Source organism: Bos indicus x Bos taurus, chromosome 23 (genome assembly GCF_003369695.1).
Source record: "Bos indicus x Bos taurus breed Angus x Brahman F1 hybrid chromosome 23, Bos_hybrid_MaternalHap_v2.0, whole genome shotgun sequence".
Lineage (NCBI taxonomy): Eukaryota > Metazoa > Chordata > Mammalia > Artiodactyla > Bovidae > Bos > Bos indicus x Bos taurus.
The window spans coordinates 8,904,138-8,930,135 of record NC_040098.1 but is presented as its reverse complement, the minus strand read 5'-3'; the positions used below and the strand labels follow the sequence as shown (position 1 = coordinate 8,930,135).

General features: G+C 55.4%; 1 protein-coding gene across 1 annotated transcript; it reads left to right on the top strand.

The window, feature by feature from the left end:
* Positions 1–3: 3 nt before the first annotated feature.
* On the top strand, positions 4–24,565 carry IP6K3 (inositol hexakisphosphate kinase 3). Its single transcript, XM_027523948.1, has 6 exons — positions 4–156; positions 10,175–10,539; positions 17,271–17,478; positions 18,486–18,661; positions 19,956–20,131; positions 23,142–24,565. Exons 2-6 carry the CDS (start codon positions 10,353–10,355, stop codon positions 23,559–23,561), a joined length of 1,167 nt encoding a protein of 388 aa, XP_027379749.1. The 5' UTR covers positions 4–156; positions 10,175–10,352; the 3' UTR covers positions 23,562–24,565.
* Positions 24,566–25,998: the final 1,433 nt, after the last annotated feature.

The window sequence follows — 25,998 nt, the reverse complement described above, 5'->3', positions numbered from 1 at the left end:
GCCAGTGCTATTATGGACGCTGACTTCTCCACACTGGGGCACTGGGAAGGGCCTTTGCCCAACACGCCAGCCGGCGGTCACTGACTGGGAAGACCGCTCTCCGCTGGACCCCTGTCTCCCGCACAGCCCCGTGGCCCCGCCCGGGGTGCAGCTCCGGTAAGTGCTGCCATGGGGAATAAGCCTGGGCAGGGAGGGCCCCGATGGTGCCAGGGCCAGGGCGAGGCCTGTTCACGCTGTGGGACTCAGAGGTGGACCCCCCGACTAGAGGGGCCCCAGTGTGTCCGTGTGCGTCTGTGTTGGGGGCATGGGGGCTGTTGGCACAGCTCAGCAGCATAGAAATTCTGTCCCTGGCTCCTCTCCGTTTGCCCTCCCCTCCCCCAGGAGTCACCCCCTCCGGCCCCCTCCTATGTTGTTCTGGAATCTGGGCTCCTGCGTGAAGGTGGCAGGGCTGGGCTTCAGGGACGCTGTGAGGGCAGGTTCAGGGGCTGGAGCCCTTGCTGGGTTTAACCCTTCACGCTGGGCAGCTGTCCCAGGAGCTTTGGGCAGCAAGGGCCCCGGGAACGGCACATCTCGTTCCAGCAGCCGGGAGGGGCCCCGGGACCGGATGACATCAGCACCTTCGGGGCCGGGGCCGGGGCCGGGGCTGGGGCCGGGGCGCGGGCACCTCGGTGGAGCGGGGGCGGGCGTGGACACGGCCACAGAGGTGTGTCACCGCCAGGGCACCCCCTGCCCTGGGCAGGGGCAGTCTTTAGGGTCCCCTTTCCCATGGGCTCTCCTGGGGCCACCCCCAGGGAACTTGAGACTTGAACCTGAGCCTGCCACCGTCCTCAGGCTCTCTGGGGGCCTTGAAAACATCCAGGGTGGGTCCCTCCCAGGAGATTTGGATCCCACCAGGCAAGAGTCAGGCTTCTACGGTTTTTAAGAGCTGCTGGTTTATTTTTTTAGCCTTTTTACTATGAAAAACTTTAAGCCTACAAGAAAAAAATAGAAGGAATGACACAATGAACATTTGCATATTCTGCGGCTGGATTTACACAGTGTGTCTGAGTTTTGCCGCATTTGCTTCATTGTATTCTCTAAGGCTAAGGTATTTTGAAGTAACCTATGGACGTCACAGCATTTCCCCTCAAAGCACCTCAGTTCAGGTCCTTATGTAACCCCAGTGCTTTACCCCACTGACGATATTATTGGCTCCCCAAGGATGGCTACGTCCAGGCCACGTTCCAATTTCCCCAGTTGTTCCTAAATGGTGTTCAATGCTTTGTTTAGACGAGGATCCAATGGGGTGGGGGGAGGACCCCCGCTTTCAGTCTGGTAGCATCTCAGCCAACCCTCATCCTCCCCACCCCCGTTTCCCACCCCGCCCCCGACAGTGACCAGCTGAACTGAATGGCCAGCTGCCCCACAGGAGGGTGAGAACTGGGCTGGCTCAGCAGCTTATTCCGGAGAGGGAGACTGAGGCCTGGAGGGGAAGGGGTCAGGAGTCTAGGCAGACCCAGGGCTCCGGGCCCCACTGCGTGGCGTCCAGGCACCCTCGCCCCCTCGTGCCCCTACAAAGTCAGCTTCTTATCAGGGATCTGAGAAACCCCTCTTCTGCAACGGGGCTGCGGCTCCCAGGGGTCCTTCCAGTGCTCTGCCCCAGGACACCCTGGGGGCAGCAGGCCAGGCTGAGGCCCCCCACCCCCTCGTGGTCGACAGCCTGCTCCTGCGTCCTCCAGCTCCAAGCACAGCGCCTAAGACGTCCTTCCCGTGTGGTTGCTGTCTCGTTCATCAGCAGCCACTGGGGAAGAGGAGTCAACTTTATGAGAATCAAGCACCAGCTTGTTCAGGGAGCAGGTTGGGGAGGCCGGCCCGGATGGCAGATGAAGGGGGCATGGGGTCCGCCCATCCCGGGGGAAGGAGCCAGTGGGGTGTAGATGCTGAAGATGCTTCCACTCTGCTCAGCCACCTCCTCGGCCGGCCCCCGTCTCTGGTTTTGAGGTCCTTCCCCTGTGAGTTGAGCCTGGCTCCCGGATCCTCAGCAGTGCTCCTCACCGGCCCTTCAGCTGCTGTCCCAGCTCTCTGAGGACAGGCCGAGCAAAGTCAGGGCCGTTGGAGAAGGGACCCTAGTCGCTGGGCCAAGGTGGTGCCGGTCCAAGTGCTTCCTCTCTAGGTGGTTCCGGCCCGTCTGCTGCTGCCCTCTGCTGGGCAAAGCCTCACGCTTCACACTTGCCCAGCTCAGCTCCACGGCCCGAAGGACGGTGACTGCGCGCACACACACACGTAGGCTTGTTCCACCCCTCACTGTTGTGTTTTGACCTTCAAAAACCTATCTCTTGTTAGAGTCCTGAAGATTCCATAGTAACCACCGACAAGACCATCTATCTCTGGCTCGGTGGGTGGCTGGTCATGTGACTTAGAGAAAGGCGTGGGGAAGGGTGTCAGAGGCTGGAAAATGTGGTCTGGACGTCTAGTGATATCCAGACCCTGGGAGGAGGGTCCAAGGTCCCATCAAGCTTCTCCAGTATCCAAGCTTCCAGGGGCAGCAGTTTCCAGGAGACAAGCCTGCCTGGGAGGGGCGGTAGGCGAGGTGCCCAGCGTGCCCGGGGGATGGCGGGGCCGAGGTCCCAAGGTGCTATCATGAGGTCCGGCTCCATTGGGGTTGGGAAGACAGAAGCCCTCCCTGCCCTACCCCACCCCACCCCACCCCATCCTCGCTGGCCCCAGCAGCCCTTCCAGGAGCACTGGGCTCTTGAGTCATCTTTGCCCCATGCGTCTCCCGCCCTGACAGCAAGATCAGAACATCGTCGCTGCTGCTACGGACATTTGTCAGGGGCTGAAGGGCTTCTAAACTAATAATAGCTGTATTAAAATCGCATTAGGTCCTCAAGCTGGAGGAACGTTGGGAGATTTTAAATGTTAAGAGAAAAGGAGACGGGGAAGAATATCTTCCCTCAAAGGATAACATCAGCTTAGAAATAAGTCAGGAAGATGAAGTATTGCTCTGTGACTCTGGAAATCAAGCCTTCCCCGGGAAATAGATGCTCTCCAAAGCCACATCTTTCAGCCACAACTGAGAAGGTGATGTGTGACGTCCCCAGCATTCAGTATTGATCCCACTGGACTGGGACCGTGCAGACCGTGGGGCTCGCCGTCCCACAGCCCTTGAGTCATTTCTAGGATGGATTTAAAAACTTGATTTTTTTTTTCTCCCCAGAAAATAATCTTGTGCCTTCCAAGCCTAGATGGTCTCAGATGATACACAGCACTCTGCCATGTGAGCAACTCCAAAATGCTCCTGCCCATTCCAACCTAAGTGGTTTTAAATGGTTTTCGGGTCCTCTCATCTCTAATAGATTAAAAAATGCTCCCTTGGGCATCACAGAGACATTGAGTGGTACTTGTACCAAACCTCTGGCTCTGAGTGGCCTGCAAAATGTACCTTAGAGCTTCAGAGGCGAGAGGGCAGGCCATAAACTATGCTGCTTCTGAGTCCGCTGCCCGACGCATTTTATTTTGCAGTCTTCTTTTGCTGCAAGCTGTTTCTTAATTATCTCCTCCCCAGAGCGCACCTCTCCCCCTTCGATCTACTGAGACGCAGTCCAGAAAGCGTTCATACCTCGGTGTTCTCAGGCAACCCCCTCCTGCCTAGACTGATGGAGGGGTAAGACCTCCTCTGCCTGGACCCCAGCAGCACCCACCTCTGCCTCCCCACTCAGCCCTCCCTCTGGTCCCATCTCCCTGCCTGTCCTTCCCTTCCTCACTGTGCTCCCTGCACACACGCACCCTGAAACAGGCCTTCCTCAAGCTCCCCCAGGCCCAGCCTCCATCTCCCCCATCTCATACCCCTGCCCCGGTCCCTCAGCAATATCTCTTCTAACCTTTCTAACTAGGACTCATTTTTCAACCTAATTTGTTCCCTAGGAGTCCCTCTGCGATATTCATTAGACTTTTAGTATCTGTTGATTGAGAAAATAGATGATGATAAAAACTACCAGGAACTTAATAATGCCTTTAAATGAATTTGTATTTTGGTAAACACCGAAGCATTTAGATACATTTGAGAAATGATCGCAAGCTGTGGATATTGCTTTTCTAGTCTGCAGATAATGTTGCTGGTGCTGCTGGTGTGGCTTTGGGTCAGGGCTTGAGTGGCCCACGGAAGGGAGTCTTCCACCCGTGGCACCGTGAATCCACACTGCCCGGCTCCTCGTGGAACCCTGCCCCCAGGGATGGCACCCCCACCGCCCTGCCAAGTGTGAGCTCCCAGTGGGCTCCTGCTGCTGATGTGGGCAGCTGAGGCTCACAGCACAGAGAGGGTCTCAGATAGGAGCCTGGGCCCCACTCAGGTCTCAGGACTCTCAGAGGCACCCAGAGTGCCCCACCCTCTTAGAAGGGGACCACATGGTAGGGCAGAGTGGCATCAGCTTTGGAAGGAGACAGATTCACTGTGGCTGAATTTCAGCACTGGTGCTCACTCTCTGGACCCTGAGAAAGCTCTTCCACTTGTCTCCATCTGAAAATTATTCTGAGAAACAGAGGGGGACGTTGTAAGGCCAGTGGCCCGCCGTGGATGCCTCACAGGAGTGGCTATAACACAGAGGATGTATTCAAGCCTGGGGCTGCTCCATACTGGGTATCTGGCTGTCAGCTGGTGAGTTAGTCAGGACGGACTAGGTTGTGCTGTGTGACAAAAACACCCCCAAACCTCAGTGCCTAATATAACCTGGATTGCTTTCTCTGTCATGACCGTCACTGAGGAAGTGACTGTGCTTCCCAAATCATCCTGGCCAGGCAAAGAGTATGCGGGGCACTGCTTGCTCTAAATGCTCCTCCCGGAAGTGGCATCCGTCACTCCATTCCACGTGATGTTAGCCAAAGCACATCATGTTTTGGCCAACGTACCTTCAGAGGACAAGGGAAGTGCAGTCATACCACGTTCCTGCAGGGGGGAAAAAAAAAAAACAGAATATTTGTGAACAGTTTTGACAATAACCATAGTCAACCAACTAGTTTCCAGATACAAGGAGCTGACAGCCTCTGATAAGATAGAGTTCGTGACTCATTTAGTCCACGTTGAACCCTTACAAGTTTAGTTTGTGGTTTCACCTGCCATCTTCCCTAAAAAGGGAGAGACAAGTTCTAAACGAGGTGTTCCTTCTGAAATTTTTAATGAACTCCAGTTTAGCCTGTGGGGAGAGGTTGCATGCGTGTGTGCGTGCTCAGTCTCTTCAGCTGTGTCTGACTCTTTGCGACCCCGTGGACTGTAGCCCGCCAGGCTCCTCTGTCCATGAGATTCTCCAGGCAAGAATCCTGGAGGGGACTGCCATGCCCTCCTCCAGGGGATCTTCCCAACTCAGGTATCAAACTCCTGTCTCCTGCCTTGGCAGGCGGGTTCTTTATCACTGGCGCCACCTGGGAAGCCTCGAGGGAAAGTCAGATACACAACGAAGTCTCCCAGGAAGAGGAACTAACATGTGCTGGCCTGTGGTGACGAGCCCTGAGCCACGATGCCCTCTTCCACCTCAGCTCGATGGGTGGCCTCTGTCCCTGCTCCTGGCTTCACCGCTGCTGTCATCTGTCCCCACCCAGGGAGCCAAATACACCGGCAGGCCCTGCTGTCCGTGACCCTCCTTTCAGACCAGGCTGGCCGTCACTCAGACCCCTGCAGTGAACCAGCTGGTCCAGGGCCTCCTTTGACACCCAGCTCCATGGCTGGGCCCCACTAGAGAAATTCGCCCCTTGAGTCCTCCTGGAGTCATTTCATTCAGGACATGACCCAGCGACGGGGCAGGAGGACACAGGGATCTGGGGCTGTTTGTCCGTTCCTCCCAGGGCGGGGGCTCTAACTCCGCAGGCTGGGGTGCCTCGCCCTCCCTCTCCCCTCCTCCATCTTCCCTCAGCCACTTCCTCCCCAGAGAGCACTCAGGACGGACTCAGAGTCGGAGGTCTGGGCTGTGGTCTGCGAGAGGAGGCCTGGGCTGGGTAGAGGGCCCTGTGTGTCCCCACAAAGCACTAAAGGGAGCCCCTCGGCGTGTCAGAGGGGCTGTGAGGTCCTGCCTCGGCGAGCGCCTCGCCCGCCCTCCCAGCACCCAGGCCGAGCCACAGGAGTCGGTCCTGGGCACCGCCCATGCAGTGACAAAGCCCCAGCGCTGAGGATGCCGGGGAAACGGGCTCTCCAAAGGGGGCTGTGAAGCTCCTGCGAAGGCGGTGGCAGTGGCGGTAAACCAAGGCTTGGTTCACCCCAGGGGTCTCAGCTACCTGGTGGGGGGCCTGGAGCAGAGCCAGGCACCAAACACTCCTGCCCAGAACTCCTGGGCCCAGAGGCAACGCTCAGGGCTGAGGCTCTGGCCACTGACTGAAGTGCCTGTCCAGTGGTGAAAGGCAGGTCGGCTGAGAAAGCTCTGTCAGCCTGAATTATTCATTTAGGACTCGGCAGGAGGGATGGGAGAAAGGGAGGCCTTCTCTAGCTCGGTCCCACAGCGACCGATGGGAACTTCAGCCTCCTTGGGAATCCAAGGTCAGCGTCAGCGCTTGGGGGAAGCCACAGAGCGGCTCCTTGAGCAGCAGCAAACCCACTTGCCCGGCTCAGGCAGGAAGCCAGGGGACTAAGCCACTGCCCCTCCATCCCGCGCGCCCGTCTATCCCCACCCCTCAGCGCGCCCCTCCGTCCCCCGCTGCGCGCCCCTCCGCCCTCCCCCCGCCGCGCGCCCCTCCGTCCCTCACCCCCGCGCGCCCCTCCGTCTCCCCTGCTGCGCGCCCCTCCGTCCTCCCCCCGCCGCGCGCCCCTCCGTCCCCCACCGCCGCGCGCCCCTCATCTGTCCTCCCCGCGCGCCCCTTCGTCCTCCCCTGCGCGCCCGTCTGTCCTCCTCGTGCTCCCGTCTGTCCCCCCCGCGCGCCCTCCGTCCTCCCCCGCGCGTCCCTCCGTACCCCCCAACGCGCTCCCCTCCGTCCCCTCCCCGCCCGCCCGTCCTCCCCCAGTGCGCCCCTCCGTGCCTCTCCCCGCGCCCCTCTATCTCCCACCCCCGCGCCCGTCCGTCCTCCCTGCGCCCCTTTCCCACAATCTGCATCAGGAGCCCGAGGACCCTCAATCTTGCCCCAGGCCATACCCTAAGGTGACCCTTAAGCGGAAGGGCCTCAGTTTTCCCCAGCTTCAAGTCCAGCATTTTAAAAAAGCTGCTGCCAAGCCTGGGGGCGGGAGGGTTTGCGTTGCTGTGTAGGGGCCATCTTGGAGGAACTTCTGGCTGATCCTGGCTCCCTGAGGAGGTTCGGCCAGGGCCCCTGAGAACGTCTGACCGTGCGGGTGGCAGGTGACGGGATGGGGAGGCTCTGGGAACGGACAGTGCCTCTCAGATCCAGGTGACACCCCCTCAGCTGAAAGCCCCATGCAGGCCAGTACCAAGGCCCAGCGCCAGGGGGCCTCACCTGACCCCTCGTGCTGATTTCTGCAGACACGTGGACCCCAGCCACCACTGGGACATGCACTCACTGTAGCAGGTGGGGGGAGGGCTGGCCAAAGGGTATCAGGGTAGGAGAAACCAGGCCTGGAGACAAGAAAACCCAAGTGCCTGTGTCATCACAGCCAGTGACTTGTGAGTGACTTTGGCCAAGTCCCAGCCTCCTTGGGGCTCTATTTCCTGACTCTCGAAGTAGAGAAACAGCAGCCCCCGGCATTTCCGCAGGACGACCCGTGATTGTGCTCTGGGCTAGTGTGCCTGGGTTCAAATCCCTGGTCTCCCCTGAGTAGCTGGGTGCACACAGGCAAGTTACTGAACCTCTCTGTGCCTCATTTTCCTCACCTATAAAAGGCTGATGACACTAATTCCCTCATCAGGCAGCGGTGAGGCTCACATGGGTGAATGTAGGTAAACACCCGGGACATTGCCTGTGTTGTGTTTTTTACCATTTACTGTTCCCATTATTGTTCCCATTTATTGTTACCATCTCCTCCCACACCACACTGCAAGGTAACATCTATGTCCTTAGGGCTCCTCTGGGAGACCGGGTGAGGGGAGAGAAGCATGAGGGGCCGCCCTGGGTGGCTGCACAAGGGTCTGCTGGGGACGCCACCTGGGTTCCCGGGCAGAGCTGGGCTTGAGGAGGTGAGTGTGGGTCTGGCCAGCGCTGACCCCCAGGGAGACTGTGCAGGCCAGGGCCTTGGCTCCTTCCAGGAGTGGCTATAAATGAACTTCACAAGCAGGCTGTCCCTCTGCCTCCCAGCTGCGCCTCTGCCTCCCTGACCTGGGGACAGGTCAGCTGGCAAAGGCTGGCACCCAAGTGAGCCCAGTGAGAGAAGAGGCGTCAGGCCGCCTTGGTTTTTCTCTTCCTTCCTCCTTCGGCAGGAGTTTGCAGGGAGGATTAGGTTTGCCAAGCAACTGCAATGTCTTATCTGATAACCAGACCGAAAGTATCAACCCATCCCTGATTCTCCTCACATTTACATGCCTCCCAACTTCTTCTCTCAGCTCCTGGGGCACATCCCAAGGAGGACTCACCTTGGGTGGTGGTGGGCAGGGGGCTCTCAGAGCAGGGCTGGGGAAAGCCCTCCCCAACAGGCCCAAGGCCTTGCCCAGCACCCCCAGACTCCCTAGTCGCGATTTAGTCATGCATCCGGCATAGCAATTGCACAGAACAGGCAGAAGACACCCCTGAATTGGTTACTGCTCGGCAGGCCACAGAGCTCCCCTCGGAAGGGAAACGGGGTGGAGGGCCGTGAACGGGCCAGGCTGAGGCTTTCAATGCCTCCTGGCGCTGGAGATCCAAGTGGATGGTGGGACTTCTGTGAGCTGGGGGCCTGGACAAAGTGACAGGCACTGCTGCGTGTGGAGGCAGCCAGCCATGCCCATGGTCTGGACTGAAGGTCAGTTAGAGAGTTGATCATGACCAGCACTGCACGGCCTGGTTGCATCCTCAGCCAGGAGTCCAGCAGACGAGAGTATTAATAACTCCATGGTGACGGCACCACCGCAGGACTGTCCTCTCGAACATGACGAATGCGGCCACAAGAGCCTCCCCTGGCAGTGTCTCCTTGGCTCTCTCCTGAGACAAAGTCAGGACATCTTTATATTTTAAAAACATATTTATTTGGCTGTGCTGGGTGTCTTAGTTGCAGCACGTGGGGTCTTCAGTTCCAGCACGTGAACTCTGTTGCAGCATGTGGGATCTAGTTCCCTGACCAGGGGTCGAACCCAGGGCCCCTTGCACTGCAAGCTCAGAGGCCTAACCGCTAGACCACCAGCAAAGTCCCAAAGTCAGGATGTCTTTAGGGGCCAAGTTTCCAGCCAGAGTTTCCAGCGTTTGCCTAAGGTCTGGCAAGCCAGACCTCACAAAGGGTGAAGGGCAAGCGGACGGTGGGGGACCCAATCAGGAGCCCCTGCCTAGCTTCTGCCTCTGTTCCTGGCCTGAGGTGGGCCCCAGCAAGCCGTTGCAGGCTTCACTTTCCTCGTTTGCAAGCATCCGTGATAAAGCTGGCCCTCTCAGGACTGGTAAGAAAATCTGATCCCCAGGGCAATAATGCTAGAAATAATCATGATAGATCACATTTATCAAGCACTTAGCTCCAGGCACTGGGCTAACATTTTCATAGCCTTTATATGTCAATTCTGCCCCTAACTCTGTGAAGTGGGTATCATTGTTATCTTGTTCTATAGATGGGGAAACTGAGGCCCAGAGAGGTTTAGTAACTTCCCTGGGTCACACAGCAATGATGTTGTGGGGCCCAAATGGTGCCCAGCTTATGTATATGCTATATCAAAATGAAACATTCCTGCACCCCTCCAGCCCCTGCAGGATGGTGAGTCCCCACCAGCAGGGACTCTCTTCTCATTGGGGCTGGGACCAAAATTTCCAAAGGGGAAGACCAGCCATGGGACGTGAGCAGTTCAGACATGCTCGCTACACTCTTCAAGCTTGTAATCTTAGGGACCGTCTTTTGGATTTTTTGTTTGTTTTTTGAATGTTTTAATATTTAAACTCAAAAGGCGCTTGTAAATAGTATTTAGTGAAGTCTCCCTCTCAGCCCTGCTCCCCCGAGGCGGAAACTGTTATTAGTTGCTTGTAACAGACGATTCCAGAAGAAATCAATGCCTGTTTACGGTCTTATCTAACACCTGGGGGGTGGCTGGGAACTTCAGGTGCCCTCGTCCCCTCCAAACGGTCTCCCTCACATCCCTTCCCTTTCTCCTCTGTTTTCCAGGGACCCCCACTGCCGAGAGCCCTCAGCCAGGAAGACTCTTGTGCTCTAGCCAAGGCTGAGAAAGGAAAGTTGAGGACTACTAACAGCCCACCTTCTGTCCGGAAGCTGCGACCTCAGTCCCAGACCCCGAAGCCTCTTGTGGACTGCAGGGAGCCACCCCGCCCTCCCACGCTGGAGCATGGTGGTGCAGGACAACGTGGACGCCCCCGGCGTGCCGCTGGAGCCCTTCCTGCACCAGGTCGGGGGGCACCTGAGCGTGATGAGGTATGATGAGCACACGGTGTGCAAGCCCCTCATCTCCCGGGAACAGAGGTTCTATGAGTCCCTGCCACTGGCCATGAAGCGCTTCACCCCGCAGTACAAAGGTGAGTGTCCAGGCAGCCCCCAAGGGGCTGGCCTCTCCGCACGCCCCCACCACCTCCTCAAGCACCGTGGTGTGTTGAAGGGTTGCCATGGAGACCTGCCGCTCTGCACAGGCGCTGGCCTTCACCGCCCCAGGTACTCTGAACTCTTCCAGCCCCCAGGCCTGGAGTGTAATGCCATTTGGCATCCCCTGTAAATTAGCTCAAGCCACCAGTCTTCGAGGGATTGAGAACGGGATAAGGTGACCCCCAGCCCCACCCCACCTTGGGGCATTCTGCTCTGTGCCTTAGGTGCGCCGTGCCCGGGTCCGGCAACCGTGGTTGGTAGACACAGGACGGGTGGAGACCTTCCTTGTGTGACCCAGGCGGATGGCGGGAGCCTTGGGTCTGGGACAGGTTATGGAGGAGCCGGTTCACAGTGTGTTTGGGAAGCCAGAATTCCCACTGTCATCCAGGGGCAAAGCCGGCGTGCAGCCTGCTCCCCCAGCATGTGTTCCAGATCTGAGCACAAGGTCTGGGGAGAGAAGGCTGCGTGGGGAGGGCTGCTATTTGCCGGCCTCCGGTGGCGGGGGGCGTGCACTCTGGGCGGCTGCTGGCATCCACGAGGTAGGCTGTTGTGTCCACCCCCAGCCTTTGGTAAAAGTGGCTTTCAGGGCTCAGGACATGACTCTGCCAGCCGCCAGCCCCACAAAGTGAGGAATGCTCAGAGAGGAGACCTCCTTTAAAGGATTTGAGACCTGTGACCTTAAGCTTCTGCCCTCGTTGTGCAAATATCTGTAGTGAAAGCGATGATAACGTTCAGACAAGTCACTTAAAAACACCTGCATTTCAAAGATGGAGAAAACTGGGAAGGACGGGATCCGTCTATTGGTTTGCCAAAAAAGTCATTCTGGTTTTTCCATATCATCTTACGAATATTTTGGGCAACCTAATACATTGGTGTTTCCCATAAGAACGATCTGGGGTCAAACAAGTTTACCAGAATCACTGATGTATGTATGTGGATATGTGTGTGTGTGTGCATGTGTAAATGCAGGCTCCCAAGCCCCATTCCTGACCTGTGAATCGTAATCCCTGGGTCAGAGCCCAGAATCTGTATTCAGCGTCCAGATTCAGACCCACTGAGAGGGGCCCAAGGCCGTGAGCCCTGGGCACTGCTTCAGTCGTGGGCAGCCAGGACCCCTCAAGAGTCTGACACAAGACACACGAGAGATGGGGTGGCGGCTGGTGCACACTGACCGGTGCTGCCCATCAGCTGTGGGTCACCACCCACCTTGTCAGAACATCTGCTGGAGTTAACAGCTGTTCCTTCACAAGTGAACTCAAGCCAGCAGAGGGGCGGCCGGATCTCTGGAGGGGGGCCCTCCTGCCCGCAGCATTCCCCGCTGGTCCCACGCAGCACTGGAGCTGAGACTGGCTCCCAGGGCCACCCCAGGCAGACCGTGGAAGTGGAAGAGCTGATGGTCTCAGAACCACACCCCAGGGCCCTCCCTGCTCCCCATCTGCCTGCACCGTCTCCCCTGCCCTGGGGAGCCTCGGGCACTGGTCAGCTGTCCAGACTACTCCTCTGCCTTGCTTCCCTCTCAGCTTGGGCCCATCCTGGTACCCACCCCCCGCCCCGCCTTGGAGCCCCATTAACTCCGTAGATTAATTTGAGTCCTCACTTGGAGACTATGATTGCAAACAAGTCAGGAGAGGCCGGATCAGGGAGGCCCAGGACGTCCATCAGGGGAGACCATGCAGCCCGGCTGTGGGTGAGGGTGAGGTGGAGCCCATGGGATGGCCTGACACCCAAACACAAGGCTTGGACGATGAGGAACGCTGATCCCCTCATCTGCCATACCACGGGCTGTCCGGTGCCAGGGTGCAGGCGCCACCCAAGGAAACACACATGTGAGGAGACACTAGAAAAAGGCCCAGAAGTGAGGCCTGTGTGCCCTCAGACCCCTGGGGCAGGAGGGAAGAAGGTCGGGTCTGGGGATGGGAAAGGGTCCCTTGAAGGGCCTTGGGCTGTGCAGGCTTTTTCCTTCCCCCGATAAGAAAAGTAATGCCAAGACTTCCCTGGCAGTCCAGTGGTTAAGACGCTGCACTTCCACTGCAAGGGGGCACGGGTTCGATCCCTAGTTAGGGACTAAGATCCCAAATATGGCTCAATGCAGCACCCCACCAAAAAAAAAAATCAAGAAAAGTACTATTGGTCAACCTTCAGCGTTTACTCAGTGCCAAACACCCTAGAAGTTGTTTCTGTGATTGACTTGTTTAACCCTGACAACACTCTAAGAAAGACACTCCCGTTGTCCCCACTTCATGGGGGGAGAAACAGGCCCAGAAAGGTCACCCAACTTGCCTCAGGCCACCCAGCCAGTAGAACAGAGCCAGGATTCAGGTCTGGCTCCCGAGTGTGGCCACTCGGCCCCCAGCCCCGCTCTTCCAACGACCATCCTGCAGAGACAACTCCCCAGACGCCAGTGCTTGGAACCGTCCAGCCCAACAAGGGAGGGGGAGTGACTTGCCCAGGGTCACTTAGCTAGTGAGTCAAGTGCCCACAAGGCCGCTGCAGGGGTCTCCCTTTCCATCCTGATGGGACCAGCCCGGAAAGAGGGGCCGTTGCTGATGTGGCCGCCGCATGCCCCGGAGCCCACCCTCTTCCGTCTCACGCCTGCACGCTGATGGCTTTGGGGTGCTGGGCAGGCACTGCGTTCCCCAGGGCAGCCTCCCTGGACCCGGAGAGCGCCTGGACTCCTTGGGCATGAGAGCATCTTGAAACTGTCCCTCCTCCCCTCAGCTTCGGGCGAGCGAGGACACGCTCCTAGGTCCAGCTGGATAATGGATGAGCAAGGTTCATATTACAGACGTCGGCGAATTAATGTCCTCATGAGCTTAAAAATAAATACATGACAGAATATTCACGGAAGCTGCTCGGCCAAATTGGAATTGCTGAGGTGCTCTGGGTGTGTCAGGGAGCGCTCCCGTCTGCCCAGCTGACACAGTCGAGGTGCTTGGGGGGCTGGTGAGTAAGCAGATGGGGCTGGGGTCTCCCACCCGCCTGGCTGGGCAGGGGCAGCAGTGTATTGGAAGCCTGTGGGTGTCTGAGACAGCCAAGGCGAGCTGGAGGCCAGGCTGGGGCCAACAAGGCTCTTGACAAAGAAACAATCCAAACCTCAGGGAGTCTGAATCCCACTGAGTGGCTGCTCTTGTCAAGGATAGGCATCTCGAGACTGCAAGGTCGCTGTGAGCTATGGGGCTCCCCTGGTGGCTCAAATGGTAAAGAATCCGCCTGCAGTGCAGCAGACCTGGGTTCAATCCCTGGGTTGGAAAGACCCCCTGGAGAAGGGTATGGCAACCCACTCCAGTATTCTGGCCTGGGAAATCCCATGGACAGAGGAGCCTGGCGGGCTACAGCCCATGGGGTCGCACAGAGTTGGACACGACTGAGCGACTAGTACAACACTCTGTGCAATGGTTCCAGGTTTCAGAGGGAAGGGCTGGGCTGAGCTGAGAGAGGGAAGGAAGAGAGAGACACGGAGCCATGCAGAGGCGTGCAGGGAGATGGCCATGCAGAGGCGTGCAGGGAGATGGAGCGAGAAGGCAGAGACAGGAGTCTGGCTGGGTCGCCCTGACGACACGACAAATAGAAATGACTTTTGAATTTTACTGGTTTGGCATTATTTGCTCCTCTGCTCACCTCCATCTGTTTTGACACTCAGACCAGATGAGATCAGACCAGAGCTGGAGCCTGGAGAAGCAGGTGAAGGTCACTTTTCTTGTCCCTCCAGGGAGGCCCCCTGGGCCCAGGGCTCCCCAGGAACTTGATTTCTGGCAGGTCCGTCACCTTAGCCTCACAAATGGGAAAGGCCGGGGGGCCACCGGACGGTAACTTGAACTTTGTGAGATCCAAAAGGGTCTTGCCTTTGGCTGGCACACCCTCCTGCCTCTCCGAGTGAGCAGGAGGCTCCAAGCTCCCCAAGAACCAGCACAGAGGCCGTGGGGCTCCCCCTCTCCTGGCACCTGGAGAGTGGGCTCTGGAGCCTGGGCTGGGGCGGGGCTCCTTCCCGGGATGAGCACCGCAAGGTCAAGGCTGGAAACGAAGCACCATGTCCTGGGCTTCTTGACACTGATCGCCTCTCATGAGGTGGTGGCTCCGTGGCCTCGCTGTTTGCTCCCGCGGAACAGAATGACCAGCCACATGTGACTGGGGACACAGCAGGAATGTCCTCATCAGCCACACTCGGGGAAACACAGCGTGACAACCCCGACTCTCCCGAGAGATCCTGGGCTTCGTGTGGCAGCCTGTTCCTTCTCCCACAGTCATGGCTGGCACAGCCATCACCCTTACCGACCGTGTGACCTGGGGCAAGTTATTCAATCTCTCTGAGCCTCGGGGACCACAGTCAACGCCTTGCAGGCTTAGCGATAGACACTAACTTAGCAGTAAACAAAACTCACATAATGCTGGCACACAGTAGGTGTAAAAGAGCAGGCAGCGGTTATCACTCCTGTGCTGTGTCTCCAGCCGCCACCAGCCCCCTGCTCTCACCAGCAAGAACAGCACGGGTGGGCTCCATCTAGAGAGGCAGGCGGCCGTCCAGGTGAAGGACAGCATGCTGCACTCAAGGGCGCTGTGAACGTTAGCATCACGATTGCTCCACGGGATACTAGGGTCTGGGATGAGCTAAGGAAGAGCAGAATTTTTAAGGAACTGGAGGGAAACGAAGGTCACCGTCAGGCCGCAGAATCAGGGCTCTGAGAACCCGAGATGACAGGCCTGGCCCAGGGAGACCGCTGAGCTAGGCGTAGATGGGCCTGAAGAGCGAATGACAGGGCAGCCCTGCAAAGGAGTGTCTGCGCTGAGCAGCCCAGGAGGGCCCGGCAGGACCTCGCGTGGGGAAAGCAGCCGCCCCGGCGGCTGGCTCAGCAGAAATGACCACTTAGAGGCCGGGAAGGTGACCCAGTGCCTGAGGGAGGTAATAAACGCCTGGGAGGATGCGATCGCAGGCACTCTCCCACCCGCCAGGGTCCCAGCAGAAAATGAGTGGTACGTGCCAGAGGGTTAAATAAAGAGTATTCTTTAAGGGTCTATCGGCAGAACTGCACACAGGATGAAGGGAGCAACTGGGGGCACTTTCCTGATGGCCCAGTTGTTAAGAGTGTGCTTCCACTGCAAGGGGCGCAGGTTCAGCTCTTGGCTGGGGAAATAAGATCCCTCATGTCACGTGGCCAACAAAAAAGAGGTGAGAGGAAACAGCTAGGGATGGCGAGGCAGCCAGGGACCAGCGGGACGGGAAAGCTACAGCCACCCCCGGGCCGGAAAGGCCAAGTGAGGGCATGGTGGAACTGACCTGGCGAGAAGGAGGCCACAGCGAAACAGCACAGAGCCATGGGGCAGCAGGGAGGGAAGCCGGGGGACGCAGCCCCCAGCCTTTCTCCTCCTCTCCCCCTGTCTATCACCGGTGACCCTCACTGGCCCAACTGGCAGGCGAGGAAGCCACAGGTACACGCTAGAGTCAGCCCCTCGGGCACAAAGCAGGGTGGAGAGAGATGGAGAGCGGGGTGTTAGGTGAGAGAGCCAAGAGGAGTCCTCACTGTGCCAGCTGCAGGGAGAGGGGGCATCAAGGACTTTACAGAGAGCCAGTTTTCATAAAACCACTCGTGTGGCAGTCTCCTGGGCTGTGATCAAGTGTACCTTCCGGCTTCACCGGGACTCTGGCAAGGCTGGGCACCCACTGGATGCCAGGCCCCACGGAGGGAGGCGTGGACCCTGCCATCAGAGCAAGAAGTCCATGGGGGATGACCACAGAGCCGTGAATGTGCAGCCAGAGCCTAGGACCTGGCCTGGCCAACGTCCCAGAGGAGAAGCCCGGCTAGTGCACGGGTTCCTGGGGGGTCCGCGTGTCCTTTGCTGTCACAGCCAGCGTCCAGAGGAGGAGGTCACGCTTGGATTACAAACACCAGGGGTTAGGGAGTTCCGTGGCAGTCCAGTAGTTAGAACTGCAGGTTCAATCCTTGGTTGGGGGGCTGAGGTCCCACAAGCCTTGTGACATGGCCAAAATAAACAAACACAAACACGGATGGTTAGAAGGTACCGTTGGAAAAATCTCACTTTCCTTCTATTTTCTACCAAAGAACCACATTCTGTCCATAATCCTCATGGGGTGTGTATCACGTGTCTCAGTGTGAAAGCCAAGGATACAGGAAGGATGGTGAAGGGGCAGCCCGGGCGGCAGGAGGCTGTTAGAGGAAGGCTTCCTGGAAGAAGCTGCTCAGATCATGATTACATGGAGGAGAAGGCAAGGGTGATGAAGGAGACAGAAAGAGATGCGCCGCCTCCCCCCCGACTTCCCTCACTGCCACTCACAGGTGGGGCTCTTCTCTGCAGAGGACCAGCTCAGATGCCCCAAGGCTGGACCCGAATGGGGTGCCACGGGGTGCCTGGGTGATGTGGGCTGTGCCCAAAGGAGCAGGAATGTGAGGATGAAATAAATGCACGCAGCTGCCCTGTTTCAAGCGTGAAGGGGCAGGGAGAGGCCACGAAGCAGGGGCTGTGCAAGCGTCAGCCCACGGCCATTTCTGGCAGGCTCCATGGGCTCTGGCTCGTTCCAGAGTAGGATCTGTGTCAGGCCAGTCCCCAGAGCGCTTTCTAGAGAGAGGAGCTGGGGAAGGGGGCAGGTTGACCACTGCCATTAAACTGTGGTTTGAAAGGACATCGCACCATGTCCACCCCTCCCCCTCTGCAGGCACCATCACCGTGCACCTCCAGAAGGACAGCTGCGGCCGTCTCAGCCTGGTTGCCAACCCCCTGACTGAGAACCGGGGGCCCTTCACGGTCTCCACGGAGTCGGCAGCGGTGGCCATATGGCAGACCCTCCAGCAGACCACTGGCGGTAGCGCCCTCCCCCTCGCCCAGTGGCAGCACCCCCAGCGGGCACACTCGCTCAAGGAGAGGTGAGGCCACGTGGCAGGATGCCGGAAGCCAGGCTGCGCGTCCCTAGCGGGGACCAGCACCGTTCACGCCCGTTCCAAGGCCAACGGCTCCCCTTTGGGGCCAGAGTCGAGAAAATGACAAATTCAGACGAGGGCTCTGTCTAGCAGAACCCCTGTGGCCAAAGAAAGGAATGCATTTTCTTTGGTGCCACTTCCAGAGGGAGGATTTCAATGCATTTCTTCTCGAAAGTGGGTGAGCGTGCCGAGTCCTGTACAGAGAAGGCATTCAATGTGTATTTGTTTAATTAAATATCTATTTCACTGAGACCATGGAGTGTGTCTGGAGGGGGGAGATGTGCAGAGCAGAAGCCCCAGAATAGTTGACATAAAGGAAAAAGTGTGGCTAATGCCTCTCAGAAATCCTTTTCCTTAGCGGTCGAGTCGAGGTGAGGAGGGAGGGGCCAGTGGGGCCCTGGAGACGCAGGCGGCTCAGGGCACCTGAGGTCCTTGGAGAGGTCTCCGAAACCTCTGATGGTGTTAGCTGACCTTTCTCAGAAGAAAGGCATCCCTGGGGAATTTTAAACATTTATGGGAAACAAAAGGGAGCTAATACAACGAAAGTACCTCCCTTCCCCAGGGAGCGCAGCAGATTCTAATTAAGCCTCCTGGCTTGGCGTCAGGAAGTGGTGTGTATTATCTCCCTGCTACAGACCCGGGGAGCTGAAATGTAGAGGGCAGGAGGGTGGACCGTGGATCTGTGGTTCTTACCCCCGATGAGGCCACAGGAACAGCCTAACCCCCAGCCTTCTGATCCCAGGCAGGGTTGCCCCCGCTATGCTGTGTGACTTATTCTGGACTCTAGAGAGACCCAGCGAGGCCGGCAGCCTAGCCTGGCCTAGGGCCTGGGGCCTGAGCGGGACAGGGAGGCACCAAGGTCCTGGGGGGCATCCTGGAGGGTAGTCAGGGGCAGTCCACGGCCCCTGCCAGCCACCGAGGTCCTGACTGCCATGTGCTCCCCTCGCCCACAGCCCGGCCACGCCGCTCCTGAGGTCCGAGCTCCACCTCAAGGCCCAAGTCCCCTCGCTGGTGGAAGACGCGAATGGGAACCTGACGGAGAAGGGAAGCTTTAACCCATGGGGTCTCCACTGCCACCAGGCCCACCTGAGTCGCCTGTGTGCCGAGTACCCGGAGAACAAGCGGCACCGTATCCCCGCCTGCCCGCCTGCCCACCATGCACGCTGCTGTGGGGGAGGCAGGGGCAAGGGGGGGTGACCGAGACAACCGTGCTGAGGCAGGGCCGGGGAGAGACAGGGATGTCAGGGAGAGTGGGACGCACAGCCCTCCAAGTTGGCCCCTGGAGGAGAGCTGTGCTGTGCTCGGTTGCTCAGTCGTGACCGGCTCTTCATGACCCTTTGGGTTCTAAGCCCACCAGACTCCGCCGTCCAGGGGATTTTTCAGGCACGAGTATATCCTCCTCCGGAGTATCTTCCTGACCCAGGGATCAAACCTGCATCTCCTGTGTCTCCTGCATTGCAGGCAGATTCTTGACCTCCTGAGCCACCAGGAAAGCAAAGAGAAGTCAGAGGCTGGGGAAGGCAGATGGGGGGTGGGGTGGGGGGTGAACTGAGTGCCTCTGTTGGGTCACTGGTCATGTCTCTGCCACCTGGGCGATGAGGATGGGCAGGGCTGGGGTCTCTGTGGGCAGTTAGGAAACATGATTGCTGCACTGAAGCAGGGCCAGGGAGACTCAGTGAGTGGGTGGGTTCCCATACCTCAACCTCCTTTTTACGCTCCCAATCCTCCCCACAGCCATCACGGAGCTGATGGGTGAGAATGTAGCATGGCCCCTCTCTTAGGGAGGGACCTGCGGAGTGGACCCTTAGGAGAGGTACTCCCCTGTCCCCCTCTGCTTGCCACACACTCAGGGAGCATATTCAGGCTTGGAAGGCCCCCTTTGTCACCACTAGGCTCCTTCCCACAAACTGGTGGCTGGTTTTGAGGTACTTACTAAGACATCGGCAATCTGCATCTCTAAGAAGCTTTTTGCAGGATAATTATTCGGCTGAAATTAATATTCCTGCAACTCATCTCTGAAGCTAATATCAAGGCACTTCTCCCAAAAGGTACTGGCCCATTCAGTGACTGGAGGTTTTAGCCTTCATATTTTCTGCCATAAAATGTAAATTGGGCATGGCCTGCCAGGGATTTCATGCCTGCATTTAAATTTCAACCTCAGAGCAAAAAGGGAAAGGAACAGAAGCTCACATCCTAATAAACTCTCCCTAAAAAAAATGGACTTATGAGAGCAGCCTGCAAAGTCAATGCCTTGAATTCTTCATAGAGACAACAGGCTGGTCTGTAGTGAAAGAAACAGGGTTGAAGGGCTAGGGTTCAGCGGGTGGGGGCGTCTCCAGCCGGCTTCAGAGGCCCGCTGACCACCTCCTGCGGGAAAGTGGCCTCTGTGTCCCAGGAAGCCTTCCTTAATGCTGCGCGACCAGGGTTCCTGTTGCTGGAAAACGTCGTGTCACAGTACAAGCATCCCTGCATCTTAGACCTGAAGATGGGGACCCGGCAGCATGGGGACGATGCCTCGGAGGAGAAGAAGGCCCGCCACATGAGGAAGTGTGCGCAGAGCACCTCGGCCCATCTGGGCATGCGCATCTGTGGCATGCAGGTAGGTGGGGGTGGGGCAACCGCAGGACTGGGCATCCCGGGAGGTCCGCTGGAGGCAAGGGTGTCCCCCAACCAGACACCGTTGCCTTCACTTTGTGGGAGCAACAGAGGCAGTGGCCAAGCACCCCTTTCCCCAAGGAAACACATATCCTGATCCAGGACATGCTGGGTTTTTTTTTAAGAGCACCTTTCAGGACAGTGGTGTCAAAATCTCACCACTTGGGGAGGAATGTAAATTGGAGTAACCACGATGGAAAATGGTACAGAGGTTCCTCAAAAACTAAAAATAGAGCTGCCATATGATCCAGCAATCCCACTCCTGGGGATGCACCCAGACAAAACTGTAATTCGAAAAGATGTATGCATCGCTGTGTTCATAGCAGCACTATTTACAACAGCCAGAATATGAAAGCCACCTAAATGTCCACTGACAGATAAATGGATAAAGAAGATGTGGAACATACATACAACGCAACACTGCTGCTGCTGCTGCTAAGTCACTTCAGTCGTGTCCGACTCTGTGCGACCCCATAGACGGCCGCCCACCAGGCTCCCCCGTCCCTGGGATTCTCCAGGCAAGATCACTGGAGTGGGTTGCCATGTCCTTCTCCTGTGTATGAAAGTGAAAAGTGAAAGTGAAGTCGCTCAGTTGTGTCCGACCCTCAGCAACCCCATGGACTGCAGCCTTCCAGGCTCCTCGGTCCATGGGATTTTCCAGGCAACAGTACTGGAGTGGGGTGCCATTGCCTTCTCCACAACGCAATACTGCTGCTGCTGCTAAGTCACTTGAGTCGTGTCCGACTCTGTGTGACCCCAATGCAATACTTCTCTGCCATAAAAAAGAGTGAAATAATGCCACTTGCAGATGTATGGGTGGACCTAGAGGTTATCATACTAGGCAAAGTAAGTCAGAAAGAGAAAGACAAATATTACGTAATATCACTTATATGTGGAATCTAAAATACGACACAAACGAACGTTTACGAAACAGAAATGGACTCACACAGAGAACAAACTTGTGATTCCCAAGGTGGGGAGGGGTGGGAAAAGAAAGGATTGGGATTGGCAGATGCAAAGTGTTATATATAGAATGATAAGCAACAAGGACCTACTGTAGAGCACAGGGAACTATATTCAACATCCGGTGATAAACCACAATGGAAAGAATAGGAAAAATAATCTGTATATATAACTGAATTGCTTAGCTAAACAGAAGAAGTCAGCACAACATTGTAGATCAATAAATTTTTAAATAAAAATTTTTTTAATTTTTAAAATTTTACATATTTAATTAAAAAAAATTTTAAAAAACCACCAGTTTTAAACTCATATCAGGGTCTCTGGTTGCTGGAACTTTCTGCCCTAGCCACGTGAGTCCTGCCCATGTTGAGCAGCAGACCTTTGATGCCAGTGTGTGAGCAGGGCTGGGAGAGAACTGAGGGAACGCTTCCCATGTGCTCCGTGGGGTCCTCATTCTCTTGAATGATGAGGCTGAACCCTCTCCTCCTCAGATGCTGGGAGGCAGTCAGCTTTTCAAGTCCATATCAGCCATTCTCTCTTCTTACTCTGCCTTTTCTACTGCTTATTATTACCTGTTCTGGTTAGCAATGGTAAAGTCGTAAGCAGCAAAGCTCAGCAAAGGAATGGCTGACTTCTTATTGCCCAGAGTCCACGCTTCATTTTTGCTGGTCTCTTGTGGCTTGTGGCTGGGGCTGCAGGAGAACAGGAGGAAATAAACTTTCTCTACTGGTTCCCTCTTAGAATCTATCTACTCAAAGCAAAACCAGACACGGATTTGATGGTAAACACTATCGCTTTCCTTAATTGAAACTGCCACCCCTTGAAACTGGAAGTCGAATCTATAAATTTGAGGCACAGATGTCCCTAGGAAAGCTTGGAATGTAGTTCTCGAGAGGATGGAGTGTGATGCGCTGTGGTGTAAATGGAATTTCTTTCTGGACCTCAAACCTTCTGAAATTGATCTGATTTATTTGGAAAGTGAGGCCTATCCTGTGTTTAGGACGGGCCAATTTAGCAGCTGATCTTCAGCCCTCCAAAGGCAACACCAAGTCTGTCGTATCTTTCTGATTTTTTTTTTTCCACTCGTGTTTTCTGTAAAGATGCCATGTAATCTGAAGGCAGGGAAGACCTGAGAAACTGCCATGGCCAGGTACAGGCAGCCCTTCCCAGGTGTGCCAGGAGGAGGGGTGCCAAGTCCACCCTCTGGCTGTGCCAGCCGCTGGCCTCCATTCAGCCTCTGCCATCTGAATGAAATGGGAGCGGCTGCCACTGTTCCCCCCATCAGCGTCTCTCCTCCATCTGCTTTGTTCTGGTGGCCAAGATGTGACAGGGGACCGGGGAGGAGCTGGTGCCAAGGAGAGGCGCCACCAGCCCACAGAGCCTGCTCCATCCAGGCTCCCCTCAACATCACCCGCCGCCTGAAAACTCCAGGCACACCTGATCTAGCCTGTCTTTCCATCTTCAAACAATTCACCCTGCTCCACCCCTGGAGCCATTACAGCTTCCTCAGACTCTGCAGAGAAAGGACTTCATAAACTTTGTTGGGGGAAATTTTAATTTACTTGGCTTCCCAAGGCTATTGGCTGTGATTTCAGATTCCCACTAAAGCTTTCTGGCTTGGGTTTGCTAATGTTTGAAGAGGGCCAGAAGCCAGGACTTAAATCATGATTTGGCGGTTGACATTGGAAATTCACAAGAAAGGAGATCCAAACCTTTTCCTCATGGGCAGAGGGTCACCTCTGTAGGATGAAGGATCTTTGGACCTTGGATTTCTATTAACGCCTTGCACAGAAAACATTTTTAAGTGTAAAATTAACACTGGTCTTGGTGAAAGATTGTCTTGCCAGTCACTGCAGCCATTCCTGCTCGGCATCTCTAGAAATGTGTTTCTGTATTAAGTTTTCTTCAGATGCTGCCTCTGTAGCAGACGTGATTTCTATTTTTTTTAAGTTTGCAATTCTTAACATTTTCTATCTTCTTTGTAATGTAAGGTTTATCAAACCGATAAGAAGCACTTTCTCTGCAAAGACAAGTACTTCGGAAGAAAGCTCTCGGTGGAGGGCTTCAGGCAAGCGCTGTACCAGTTCCTGCACGATGGGACCCGCTTCCGGATGGAGCTGCTGGAGCCCATCCAGCACCAGCTCCAGGCCCTCCTCTCGGTCATTAGGAGCCAGAGTTCATACCGGTTCTACTCTAGCTCTCTCCTCATCATCTACGATGGGCAGGAGACTCCACAGACGCCCCATGGCAGCAGTGTCATCAAAGTCGACGTCCGGATGATCGACTTTGCTCACACAACATACAAAGGCTCCTGGAATGAACACACTACCTACGATGGACCAGATCCAGGCTATATCTTTGGCCTGGAAAACCTCATCCAGATCCTGCAACGTATTCATGAGGGACAGTGAGACTTGTTGGGCCCATCCGGACTTTTCCGGAGAAGAGCCCTCCAAGGGGACCTATTGGTAGTCTAGACCCCCCTGAGATGGGTCTGTAATAATTATATCTATGTTCAAAAGCCATCTCTCCACATGACAGGCTATACTAACAGCTGCTAAGGACACCAACTCTGGAGGTAATGCATGTACCCTGGCATCCTGCGCTCATGCTGGCCTTTACAGGCTGCATGTGAGTATGAAATGGTGCTTTTCTGGAGTAAGGAAAGCTGCAGAGGAGTTAGGGGCCAGCGTCACAGCGAGATTCTGCAGCACTTGCACTGAAGGACGCTTTCTTGTTGTCATGCTGCACTTTCACAAACTGTGAGGGAAAAAAAAAATCTTACTTAAAGAAGCCTAGAAGAATATGTTCCCGAGTTTATGGTTTTTCTGCTCGCATGGGCTGCTGGCTCCTGGGGCAGACAGAGGCTAGTAATGTCTCTTACCTTCCTCAAAGCGGTAGGTGGGGCAGGGAGACGTGAGACAGAGCTTCCATCTCACCAGCTCTGACCCCAGGTTCCAAATGGACAAGGAAAATCCCAGACACAGCACTGGCAAACGGAGACTCCAGCCTCCCCATTTTTGCCCATGGAAGGGCAGGTTCTATGGGAAGTGATGATTCTGCCAGATTCTGACCATGAAGTGCAGCTTCCGGTGGGGGTGGACCTCGCAGAGGAAGATGTGAACTTACACTCTTTGCTTTCTATTTATTTATTGGGGGTGGGGTGGGTAGGGTAGGGGAGTTAGAAGAGAGGCCCCTGGAGGACCCAGGAAACCAGGTTCAATGTTTACAAGATGGGTGGACAGTGTAAATGCAGAACCGAGAGCAAATGGTTCTAATTAATTCCTTCTCCTGCAGTGTAGAAACCTATTACAATGCACTCGAGTCAAGCACTGAGATACGTTACCCAATTAGGGAAATAAATTTGTTAATAAAATTGCTGAGGTCACCAGTGATTATTTGGTGTGCCTTATTAGCCCTTCTGTTGTTGATTCTGATCATCATGCTGTATGGTATTTTCAATTTATGGGTGACTAGAGTATACGCCACAAGAACAGTTCACTGGTTTCCTCCTGCAATGCGGGAGACCTGGGTTCAATCCCTGCGTTGGGAAGGTCCCCTGGAGAAGGGAACAGCTACCCACTCCAGTGTTCTGGCCTGGAGAATTCCATGGAGTCCATGGAGTCGCAAAGAATCGGACACGACTGAGCGACTTTTTTCACTTTCATTGCCCTTCTGTTGTTGATTCTGATCATCACACTGTATGGTATCTCCAATTTATGGATGACTAGAGTATACCACTGCAAGAGCAGTTCAGCGATTTCCTGCAGTCCCTCAGGGAACCTGGGTGAGAAACGGTGGCTAATAAAATAATGTGCGTGTATCACAAGGCAGGCATCAGACCTGAGAAGTAAGTGGTCTCTTCATGTGAACCTTACACAATGCAAAAGGAAGCAGTTTTTGTATTCTCATAGCCAATCAGCTTTCAAAAATCCACACAGCCTCTCCGCCCCTCTCGCAAAGAAAAAAAAAAAAAATCCATACCAGCAGAAAGAAAGAATGCCTGGATAATAAAAACTTCTTTACATTTTAGCTTACATTGTATGGATTTCCAAGCAAGGTAACACCTGATTATCTTTGGCCTCCTAAAGTTGTGACTGAGGTTCATGCCCTGCGTCCTTGGTGAGAAAATTGAGTCAAACCACAGTGACAGATTTGGTTTTCTTGGGCTTCAAAATCACTGTGGATGGGGACTGTAACCGTGAAATTAAAAGATGCTTGCTCCTTGGAAGAAAAGCTATGACAAACCTAGACAGCATATTAAAAAGCAGAGAGATTACTTTGCCTGCAAAGATCCATATAGTCAAAGTTATGGCTTTTCCAGTAGACATGTATGCATGTGAGAGTTGGACCATTAAGAAGGCTGAGCACCGAAGAACTGATGCTTTCAGACTGTGGTGCTGGAGAAGACTCTTGAGAGTCCCTTGGACAGTAAGATCAAACCTGCAATCCTAAAGGAAATCAACCCTGAATATTCATTGGAAGGCTGAAGCTAAAGCTCCAATATTTTGGCCACCTGATGCGAAGAGCTGATTCATTGGAAAAGATCCTGATGCTGGGAAAGATTGAGGGCAAGAGGAGAAGGGAGCGACAGAGGATGAGATGGTTGAATGGCATTGCCAACTCAATGGACATGAGTTTGAGTAAACTCCGGGCGTTGGTGATGGGCAGGGAGGCCTGGCGTGCTGCAGTCCATGGGGTTGCAAAGAGTCAGACACGACTGAGCGACTGAACAGCAAATACTGAGTGGCAAAAAGAAGTCAGCTGACAACGAAGTTATTTCCTAATGATGAAAGGGAGCCCAAACTACCGCTTTTTCTTGGCCACTTCCTTGCTTGAGAACCTAGT